The 11,756-nt window shown below is 43.4% G+C and overlaps 1 protein-coding gene across 14 annotated transcripts in view; it reads right to left on the reverse strand.

Annotated features, from left to right (window-relative positions):
• The window catches only part of LOC106566233 (plasma membrane calcium-transporting ATPase 2), a 222,253-nt gene that overhangs the window by 44,205 nt on the left and 166,292 nt on the right, over nt 1–11,756 (reverse strand). For all 14 annotated transcript variants that reach the window (XM_045691977.1, XM_014134115.2, XM_045691982.1 and 11 more), the window contains one exon: nt 558–692. In XM_045691977.1, coding sequence (XP_045547933.1) covers nt 558–692 — 135 coding nt within the window. The remainder of the gene's footprint in view (nt 1–557; nt 693–11,756) is intronic.

The raw sequence follows: 11,756 nt of genomic DNA on the forward strand, positions 1-11,756 counted from the left end.
GACAGAATAAGAATTAGAGACAGAATTAGAATTAGAGACAGAATTAGAGACAGAATAAGAATTAGAGACAGAATAAGAATTAGAGACAGAATAAGAATTAGAGACAGAATTAGAATTAGAGACAGAATTAGAATTAGAGACAGAATTAGAGACAGAATTAGAATTAGAGACAGAATTAGAATTAGAGACAGAATTAGAGACAGAATAAGAATTAGAGACAGAATTAGAATTAGAGACAGAATTAGAGACAGAATAAGAATTAGAGACAGAATTAGAATTAGAGACAGAATTAGAGACAGAATTAGAGGCAGAATTAGAATTAGAGACAGAATTAGAATTAGAGACAGAATTAGAGACAGAATTAGAGACAGAATTAGAGACAGAATTAGAATTAGAGACAGAATTAGAGGCAGAATTAGAGACAGAATTAGAATTAGAGGCAGAATTAGAATTAGAGACAGAATCAGAATTAGAGGCAGAATTAGAGGCAACTTTATATAAATAAAAAACATAAACATCATCACCACAAATAACCTAAACAATAATGGTGTGTAGACCTTGTAGAGTTTCTCCTCTGGGATCTGGTTGCGGATGGGCTGATAGTCCCTCTTCAGGTCCAGCACCAGGCCCAGCAGGCCACACTCTGTCTTGTTGCCCACTTGCATGGGCAGACCACCCTCCTTGGTGGCAGGCTGGGGAGATGGAGAGAGAGAGAGAGAGAGAGAGATACAGAACCATGGGGTGAGAAGTCAAAGTGTGTGTTTGAGATTGACTACATTGTGAGGCTCCTCAGAGGAGGAGTCAATTTCAGAAAGAAATTGTAAATAATGGAACATTAAAAAAGTTATGCTTTTTAGATAAAACTATACGTCACTAAATAATGGATTAAAACACTGTTTTGCATCGAAGGTAAACAATAGCCTCAACAGCACTCTGTAGGGTAGCACCGTGGTGTAGCCGGAGGACAGCTAGCTTCCATCCTCCTCTGGGTACATTGACTTCAATACAAAACCTAGGAGACTCGTAGACCTCAGCCCCTTCCATAGGCCTACATGGTAATTGTGACCACTTCCGGAGGACGTCCTCCAACCAATCAAAGCTTTTGCATTATGAACTGACATGTTGTCCATCCAATCATAGGATTAGGATCAGAGAATGAACCTAGAGTGATGAATGTGGGTTGATGTGTTGAGAAGCTTGGTGAGTTGGTGACATATTGGATAGAGATTGTGATAGTTGAGCATTTTTAGGATATTATTTAATTCAAATTAGTTTCTTCAAACTACAAGAGACGGAGGAATTAGATTTTATATTGTTTTCTTGGTTTTAGAGTTTCTTTTTGTGTGGAGTTACCGCAATTTATTTCAATTTGTCTTGTTAACCTTTGTAGCAAGTGCTAACGTTAGCTAGCTACCAGATTGCAGTTCTCCTCCAAAATGGCTAGCTAACGCTAACAACAATGTAGTGGATGTTTGCTGAAGAACCCCTTTCATTGCCCATATCAGATTCAAGCTTATTGGAAAAAGCATTGATCATGTAATGAACAAAGGTCTATGTATTCAAACTAATATTAGAAGAACAAAAACACCTCAGAGATATGGCGGATGTCGTAGTGTTGAGACTGGATGTCGTAGTGTTGAGACTGGATGTCGTAGTGTTGAGACTGGATGTCGTAGTGTTGAGACTGGATGTCGTAGTGTTGAGACTGGATGTCGTAGTGTTGAGACTGGATGTCGTAGTGTTGAGACTGGATGTCGTAGTGTTGAGACTGGATGTCGTAGTGTTGAGACTGGATGTGACAGTGTTGAGACGGGATGCCGTAGTGTTGAGACGGGATGCCGTAGTGTTGAGACGGGATGCCGTAGTGTTGAGACTGGATGTCGTAGTGTTGAGACTGGATGTCGTAGTGTTGAGACTGGATGTGACAGTGTTGAGACTCGATGTGACAGTGTTGAGACTCGATGTCGTAGTGTTGAGACTGGATGTCGTAGTGTTGAGACTGGATGTCGTAGTGTTGAGACTGGATGTCGTAGTGTTGGGACTGGATGTCGTAGTGTTGAGACTGGATGTCGTAGTGTTGAGACTCGATGTCGTAGTGTTGAGACTGGATGCCGTAGTGTTGAGACTGGATGTGACAGTGTTGAGACTGGATGTCGTAGTGTTGAGACTGGATGTCGTAGTGTTGAGACTGGATGTGACAGTGTTGAGACGGGATGCCGTAGTGTTGAGACTGGATGCCGTAGTGTTGAGACTGGATGTCGTAGTGTTGAGACTGGATGTCGTAGTGTTGAGACTCGATGTCGTTGTGTTGAGACTGGATGTCGTAGTGTTGAGACTGGATGTGACAGTGTTGAGACTGGATGTCGTAGTGTTGAGACTGGATGTCGTAGTGTTGAGACTGGATGTCGTAGTGTTGAGACTGGATGTCGTAGTGTTGAGACTGGATGTCGAAGTGTTGAGACTGGATGTCGCAGTGTTGAGACTGGATGTCGCAGTGTTGAGACTGGATGTCGCAGTGTTGAGACTGGATGTCACAGTGTTGAGACTGGATGTCGTTGTGTTGAGACTGGATGCCGTAGTGTTGAGACTGGATGTCGCAGTGTTGAGACTGGATGTCGTAGTGTTGAGACTGGATGTCGTAGTGTTGAGACTGGATGTCGAAGTGTTGAGACTGGATGTCACAGTGTTGAGACTGGATGTGACAGTGTTGAGACTGGATGTCGCAGTGTTGAGGCTGGATGTCGTAGTGTTGAGACTGGATGCTGTAGTATTGAAACTGGATGCCGTAGTGTAAAAGCACTATGTCCCTGTCCACTATCATCAATCAGTAATGATAGACAGCTACTCTGTCTGCACAGCTTCCCAGACAACCACCACAGCAGGAATGTCTTTCCACTATCATCAACCAGTGGCGCAGCGGTCTAAGGCACTGCATCTCAGTGCTAGATACGTCATTACAGACCCTGGTTCGATTCCAGGCTGTATCACAACCGGCCGTGATTGGGAGTCCCATACGGCGGCGCACAGTTGGCCCAGCGTCGTCTGGGTTTGGCCGGTGTAGGCCGTCATTGTAAACAGGATGTTGTTCTTAACTGACTTGCAAATTAAATCTAATTGCCTAGTTAAATAAAGGTTAAATAAAAATACATTAATAAAATAGTCTGTCCGTACAGCTTCCCAGACAACCACCGCAGTAGGAATGATTCAAAATCAGCTTCCCAGACAACCACCGCAGCAGGAATGATTCAAAATCAGCTTCCCAGACAACCACCGCAGCAGGAATGATTCAAAATCAGCTTCCCAGACAACCACCACAGCAGGAATGATTCAAAATCAGCTTCCCAGACAACCACCACAGCAGGAATGATTCAAAATCAGCTTCCCAGACAACCACCGCAGCAGGAATGATTCAAAATCAGCTTCCCAAGCCAAAGAAGGATGGATATACAGTGAAGTCTGAAGACAGACAAAAGAAGAGGGGGATTTACTGTGAAGTCTGAAGACAGACAAAAGAAGGGGGGAATTTATTATTCAAAAACATTACAGGCTATGTAGACAGGCTCCTGGATCTCCTCTTCAACGAGGTCACCCTTGATCCAGCGACGTATGTGGGGCAGCTGTGCTATCTGTTCATCCCAGGACCCCTGTCCGTCCAGTGAGAGAGGCCTGATCTGTCCATCCCAGGACCCCTGTCTGTCCAGTGAGAGAGGCCTGATCTGTTCATCCCAGGACCCCTGTCCGTCCAGTGAGAGAGGCCTGATCTGTCCATCCCAGGACCCCTGTCCGTCCAGTGAGAGAGGCCTGATCTGTCCATCCCAGGACCCCTGTCTGCCCAGTGAGAGAGGCCTGATCTGTCCATCCCAGGACCCCTGTCTGCCCAGTGAGAGAGGCCTGATCTGTCCATCCCAGGACCCCTGTCCGTCCAGTGAGAGAGGCCTGATCTGTTCATCCCAGGACCCCTGTCTACCCAGTGAGAGAGGCCTGATCTGTCCATCCCAGGACCCTTGTCCGTCCAGTGAGAGAGGCCTGATTTGTTCATCCCAGGACCCCTGTCCGTCCCAGGACCCCTGTCCGTCCAGTGAGAGAGGCCTGATCTGTCCATCCCAGGACCCCTGTCCGTCCAGTGAGAGAGGCCTGATCTGTTCATCCCAGGACCCCTGTCCGTCCAGTGAGAGAGGCCTGATCTGTCCATCCCAGGACCCCTGTCCGTCCAGTGAGAGAGGCCTGATCTGTTCATCCCAGGACCCCTGTCCGTCCAGTGAGAGAGGCCTGATCTGTCCATCCCAGGACCCCTGTCTGCCCAGTGAGAGAGGCCTGATCTGTCCATCCCAGGACCCCTGTCCGTCCAGTGAGAGAGGCCTGATCTGTTCATCCCAGGACCCCTGTCTACCCAGTGAGAGGGGCCTGATCTGTCCATCCCAGGACCCTTGTCCGTCCAGTGAGAGAGGCCTGATTTGTTCATCCCAGGACCCCTGTCCGTCCCAGGACCCCTGTCCGTCCAGTGAGAGAGGCCTGATCTGTCCATCCCAGGACCCCTGTCCGTCCAGTGAGAGAGGCCTGATCTGTTCATCCCAGGACCCCTGTCCGTCCAGTGAGAGAGGCCCGATCTGTCCATCCCAGGACCCCTGTCCGTCCAGTGAGAGAGGCCTGACAAGGAGGAGGCCATAGCTGGATATGTCTCCCTCTTCAATCTAGGGGTGACTGAAGCCAAGTGGGTGACTGAAGCCTGTTTGATTGAAGTGGGGTACATGGGTCCCCCTCCTATCCCACTTCCATCCCCATCAATCTCTGCAGTTGGTTACAGTCCCTAAAGCCTAAGTAATTCACTTTTACGTGATATAATATCACATTTTGTTACTTTGTGCTGTTTCTTTTCAAGCATTTGGACGGGAGATGAGTTTTACAAATTGTTTGAACTATGTCTGAACTATGTCTCACCATTATTTCTGGCTATTCTGGCCGCTTGTAAATTATTAATTAAATGTCTGAAGCTCCGGACCGCGGATCTGTCGCCGGAAGCTCCGGACCGGGGAACTGTCGCCGGAAGCTCCGGACCGGGAATGCGCACTGGAGGCCTGATACGTGGGGCTGGCACAGGTGGCGCCAGACTGGTAACACGCACCTCAGGGCGAGTGCGCGGAGCAGGAACAAGACACACCGGACTGGAGAGACTCACTGGAGGCCTAGTGCGTGGAGCCGGGACAGGTGTCACCGGACTAGAAACACGCACCTCAGGGAGAGTGCGAGGAGGTGACACAGGACGTACTGGGCTGTGAAGGCGCACTGGAGACCTGGTGTGTATAGCCGGCCTCAATTGTACAGGAACTTTAACACACTTCTCAGGACGAGTACGGGAAGCTGATGGCTAACACGCTCCTCAGGGAAAATGCTGTACATACTACGCCAAACCAACAGCTCTCTCTCATCACCCCCCTCAACTATCTCACAATACTCCTCGCTCAGTCTCTCCCAATATTCTTCTTCGCTCTCAAACTCACCCCTCGGCTTCACCGACCAACCCGTGTGCCCCCACAAAAAAAATATTTTGAGGTTGCTTCTTGGGCTTGTGTCGTGGCCGCGAACCCTGTCGTCGTCGCTGTCCTTCCTTCACAGCTTGCGTCTCCCGCCATGGAAGGCGATCCTGTCCTGCCTGGATTTCCTCCCAAGTCTGTTCCCCACTCCTGGTCACGCTGCTTGGTCCTTTGGTGGTGGGAGATTCTGTCACGGCTGTCGTATGATGAAGGAGACCAAGGCGCAGTGTGTGTATCGTTCCACATTTTATTATAACTGTGAAACTATGCAAGACACAAATAAACTGCTAAACAAAATAACAAACCGTGACGAAGAGATGAAAACATACACTACCTCAAAATAATCTCCCACAAACCCAGGTGGGAAAAACAACAACTTAAATATGATCCCCAATTAGAGACAACGATGACCAGCTGCCTCTAATTGGAGATCATCCCCCCCCCACCCAAAAAAAACATAGAAAAACAGAAACTAGAACATAACAGCATAGAAAATTTAAACTTGACAAAACCCCGTCACGCCCTGACCTACTCTACCATAGAAAATAAAGGCTTCTATGGTCAGGACGTGACAGTTCTCTTGTTTTCATGTACATTCCCTTATGTCTAAGCTTCTAAGATGTCCCAGGCTTTACTAATTCATGTGAAGAAGTGTATCAGTGAACTGTATTCTGTAAGTAGTGACACAACAGTAGAAATGCATTTGTCTATTGCTGCTGTTTGTTTGATATCTAACAGTCCACGATCAGCTCTGTTGACGTAATAAACACATTTAGCAGAGATAAAAATGGGGTGAGGTATATTATTTAGGGACGGATTGACATGTGGCCTATTGTTTTACCTGGTCATCAATGACATGTGGCAACAAGCACAAGGGGCGTTTCAAAGAGCTGTCAGTCAAGACGAGCTCATGAATATAAGCTCACCGCCCACTCAGACCGCCCTCTCAGGCTTCCTGATAGAGATTAGAAAGAAAGAAAAAAGGTATATATATTTTTTTTTAATTCTGAGTATTTTTAATAGAGTAAAACAATATAATGGGTTATGTTTTGGTCATTCAAGGGATATTTTTAACTTGGAAATAAAATGAATGTGTGGGACATTTAAATGAGTTGTGACCAGTATTCTGTGTGTAATATAAATACATTACTAAGATGGTATCTGGTCGGTCGTTACAGTAGTAAGGAGTGTTTCACATTTACATTCACCACATCGTCTGATTATTTGTCTCTCCTGAAATTAAACCCATCAAGTGATATATTTTAAACTATGTCTGTCATTGAAAAACCCCATGCTATGATTAGAAGAACAAAACTCCTCTCTTTCATAATTTCCTATAAACAATTAAAAGCTAAATTTACCAACATTTGTGAAAAATTTATATTTATTGTTTTGTAAAGAAACGCTGTTATTACTGTAGCATCTTACAAGTGTATTGGTTTGGTGGCTACTGGCTCTTGACCTCAATACTGCAGCATCCTACCATTTCTTGTGGTTCAATGCTTTAAATTTGGAGAATTGAAGTGGAGATTTGTAGTGGAGATTTGCAGTGGAGATTTGCAGTGGAGATTTGCAGTGGAGATTTGCAGTGGAGATTTGCAGTGGAGATTTGTAGTATAGTGAAAAAGGTGCCGGTAGGTTGCTTACCTTAATTTTACAGTACAGAGGTTAGTTTTCAATGTGAAGGGCAAGTACTCAAACAGTAGAAAATGTAATTTTGTATCGTGTTGGTCAACACAGGGCCACTCAGCGTGTGAGAACTGTTATGTTGGTATCTGGGTTTAAATAACAGCGTAGCTGTTATGTAGCTAGCTATGACAAGGACAAGAGACAGCAGCACATACTGTCCTCTCCAATGCTGTCACTGTACCTCTTTCGGATTGAGCTCTACTTCTGCAGAGCCTCACTGTGTGTGTGCGTGGAGGACTCAGAGAGGATACATCAAAACACTGTGATTGTAATGTGAAGATGAGGCTCCTGGTTCTATCATCAGCAGTACTGTCTATCACTGAGAAGGCGCTGTCAAAGATGACACAGTCCTCTGCATAGTGTTGAAACTATCTATCAGCCTCCATGATCCTCTGTCTGTCTCAAAAATAATAATTATTCGTATTAGTTGCCTTAGCCGTCTAAAAATCATTTCAAAAGCTTGCTAACGCGTGAACAGTATAATTGTCGTTTTATGTCTGTATCTCTGTAATGTTTCTGGATCTACAGTATGTTACTGTATATGTACTGTATCTATGCAAAACAATAAGGACCACAATGGAAATAAGTCCCCGATTTTATAGTGCAATCCCATATCATGTTTTAAAACGGTGTACATACTGTATGGGGTATTTATATATATATATATGGCCGGGTGGAGCTACGAGTGACGGGATAGGCCGTCATTGTAAATAAGAATTTGTTCTTAACTGACTTGCCTGGTTAAATGAAGGTTCTAGAATGAAGGTTCTAGAAGGAAGGTTCTAGAATGAGTGTTTGTGCGTGGGTAGACTCTACAATGACTGTGTGCCTCCTAATATGGACATCCAAGTCTGTTCTTGTACATCTTTATTTGAAAATGTTCAAACAAGCATGTAGGATCCTGTTGACGGTTAGAGACACGGGCGTGCAGCCAGCCTAAGGACGCAGTATTATATAAAGAGAGAAAATTAACGTTTCAATAAGGCTTGGGTTCACCTCATTTTTAAAATGTGTCTTTCTACTCTGGCTTGTCGTGGGGAGAATGGTGTGAAGGGTAACGGTCCATATCACACCATTGGTGCTGTCTGACAACTTAATGGTATATACAGTACCAGTCAAAAGTTTGGACACACCGACTCATTCAAGGGTTTTTCTTTATTTTTTTTTACTGTTTTCTACATTGTAGAATAATAGTGAAGACATCAAAACTATGAAATAACACATATGGAATCATGTACTAACCAAAAAAAAAGTGCTAAACAAATCAAAATATATTTTATATTTGAGATTCTTCAAAGTAGCCACCCCTTTGCCTTGATGACAGCTTTGCACACTACCCGCCCTCCAGCACACCTACAGCACCCGATGTCACAGGAAAGCCAAAAAGATCATCTAGGACAACAACCAGCCGAGCCACTGCCTGTTCACCCCACTATCATCCAGAAGGAGAGGTCAGTACAGGTGCATCAAAGTTGGGACCGAGAGACAGCTTCAATCTCAAGGCCATCGGAATGTTAAACAGCCATCACTAGCAAATTAGAGGCTGCTGCCTATAGGCATAGACTAGAAATCACTGGTCACTTTAAGGAATGGAACACTAGTCACTTTAATAATGTTTACATATCTGGCATTCCTCATCTCATATGTATATTCTGTATTCTATCCTATTCTACTGTATCTTAGTCTATGTATTACTCATCTCATATGTATATTCTGTATTCTATCCTATTCTACTGTATCTTAGTCTATGTATTACTCATCTCATATGTATATTCTGTATTCTATCCTATTCTACTGTATCTTAGTCTATGTATTACTCATCTCATATGTATATTCTGTATTCTATCCTATTCTACTGTATCTTAGTCTATGTATTACTCATCTCATATGTATATACTGTATTATATCCTATTCTACTGTATCTTAGTCTATGTATTACTCATCTCATATGTATATACTGTATTCTATACTATTCTACTCTATCTGTCTATGTATTACTCATCTCATATGTATATACTGTATTCTATACTATTCTACTGTATCTGTCTATGTATTACTCATCTCATATGTATATACTGTATTCTACCCTATTCTACTGTATCTTAATACATTCCGTTCTGACATCGCTCGTCCATATACACTACCGTACAAACGTTTGGGGTCATTTCGAAATGTCCTTATTTTTTTAAGAAAAACAAAAAAAATGTGTCCATTAAAATAACATCAAATTGATCAGAAATACAGTGTAGACATTTTTTTATGTTGTAAATGACTATTGTAGCTGGAAACGGCTGATTTTTAATGGAATATCTACATAGGCGTACAGAGGCCCATTATCAGCAACCATCACTCCTGTGTTCCAATGGCACGTTGTGTTAGCTAATCCAAGTTTATCATTTTAAAAGGCTAATACATTATTAGTAAACCATTTTGCAATTATGTTAGCACAGCTGAAAACTGTTGTCCTGATTAAAGAAGCAATAAAACTGGCCTTCTTTAGACTAGTTGAGTATCTGGAGCATCAGCATTTGTGGGTTCGATTACAGGCTCAAATGGCAAGAAACAAAGATTTTCTTCTGAAACTCATCAGTCTATTCTTGTCCTGAGAAATGAAGATCTCGTACAACGCTGTGTACTACTCCCTTCACAGAACAGCGCAAACTGGCTCAAACCAGAATAGAAAGAGGAGTGGGAGGCCCCAGTGCACAACTGAGCAAGAGGACAAGTACATTAGTGTGTCTAGTTTGAGAAACAGACGCATCACAAGTCTTCAACAGGAAGCTTCATTAAATAGTACCTGCAAAACACCAGTCTCAACGTCAACAGTGAAGAGGCGACTCCGGGATGCTGGCCTTCTAGGCAGAGTTCCTCTGTCCAGTGTCTGTGTTCTTTTGCCCATCTTAATCTCTTCTTTTTATTGGCCAGTCTGAGATATGGCTTTTTCTTTGCAACTCTGCCTAGAAGGAATTTTACCATTCATATTACCAGAGAATTTTACCATTCAAATTACTACAGAATTTTAACATTCAAATTACTATAGACTTTTCAGAAATACGTGACTCTACGAATGTATGAAAACATGAACACATATTTATGTTCTGTAGTCACACCTCTGTCACAGTCCAAGAGATTGTCACAAAATGGAAAGAAAATGCATCATATTCTTTCCAAAAGGTGTATATGAATATATTTTAATAAGATTTGATGTTGCTAAAAATCTATGGGAGTTCCTTTTAAAACTATGATTTTGACATTTAAATGAATTGAGTTGGCTAGAAAACGTGTTGTTCTGTTCTGTTTTAATCCAACAACTGGTCATGCTAATATTTTTGACTAAATTATATATATTTCTTTATGCTAATGAGCTAGCGCGATTTACGGCGGATTAGGATAGAGCACGTCATTTTTTTTACATTTTACATTTTAGTCATTTAGCAGACGCTCTTATCCAGAGCGACTTACAGTAGTGAACGCATACATTTCATACAATTTCATACATTTTTTTCTGTGCTGGCCCCCCGTGGGAAATTGTCACACATGTGGTTGACAATGTCTGATGTTCCCTCCTAAGCACCGTCCCCAACACAATTAGCCTGGGATCTAGACCACGTGGTAATGCCCAGACAACAACACAATTAGCCTGGGATCTAGACCACGTGGTAATGGCCAGACAACAACACAATTAGCCTGGGATCTAGACCACGTGGTAATGGCCAGACAACAACACAATTAGCCTGGGATCTAGACCACGTGGTAATGGCCAGACAACAACACAATTAGCCTGGGATCTAGACCACGTGGTAATGGCCAGACAACAACACAATTAGCCTGGGATCTAGACCACATAGTAATGGCCAGGCAGTAAATCACCAACTTCTCTTTCCGCTACTAACAAGAAAAGGACTAATGACATGATATCAATGACGTATCCCTCTTCAGGTGATCTGTTAGTCTGCCCTCTCTCAGTCTGATTCCCCAATGCTCTACCTTTTGACAGTCCTGTCTGGTATGAATCTTCTGTAGTCACACCGCTGACAGTCCTGTCTATCCATGTTGTCATCAATGATTCAGCCTGGCCTAGGAGACTACATTATTACAGCATTTGAGTTGGCTGCTCCAGCCACTCCATCCTGTCTAGCCATTGACCCTGGGCGGCAGGGTAGCCTAGTGGTTAGAGCGTTGGACTAGTAACCGAAAGGTTGCAAGTTTGAATCCCCGAGCTGACAAGGTACAAATCTGTCATTCTGCCCCTGAACAAGCCAGTTAACCCACTGTTCCTAGGCTGTCATTGAAAATAAGAATTTTATCTTAACTGACTTGCCTAGTTAAATATAAAGGTAAAGTAAAAAGGTCACAGCAGGTTACAGAGCAGGTGGGAAACAGGAGTCAGTCTGAGGCCAGGCTCAGAGTTGTAACAGAGTTCATAATACAAAACTAACACAATAACAGTCAGGATATCAATCATATCATAACCTCTGACCCCCTAACAGTAAACCTCAGGTTCTATTTAACCTCTGACCCCCTAACAGTAAATCT

The sequence above is a fragment of the Salmo salar genome, chromosome ssa12, assembly GCF_905237065.1.
Source record: "Salmo salar chromosome ssa12, Ssal_v3.1, whole genome shotgun sequence".
NCBI classification, from domain to species: Eukaryota; Metazoa; Chordata; class Actinopteri; order Salmoniformes; family Salmonidae; genus Salmo; species Salmo salar.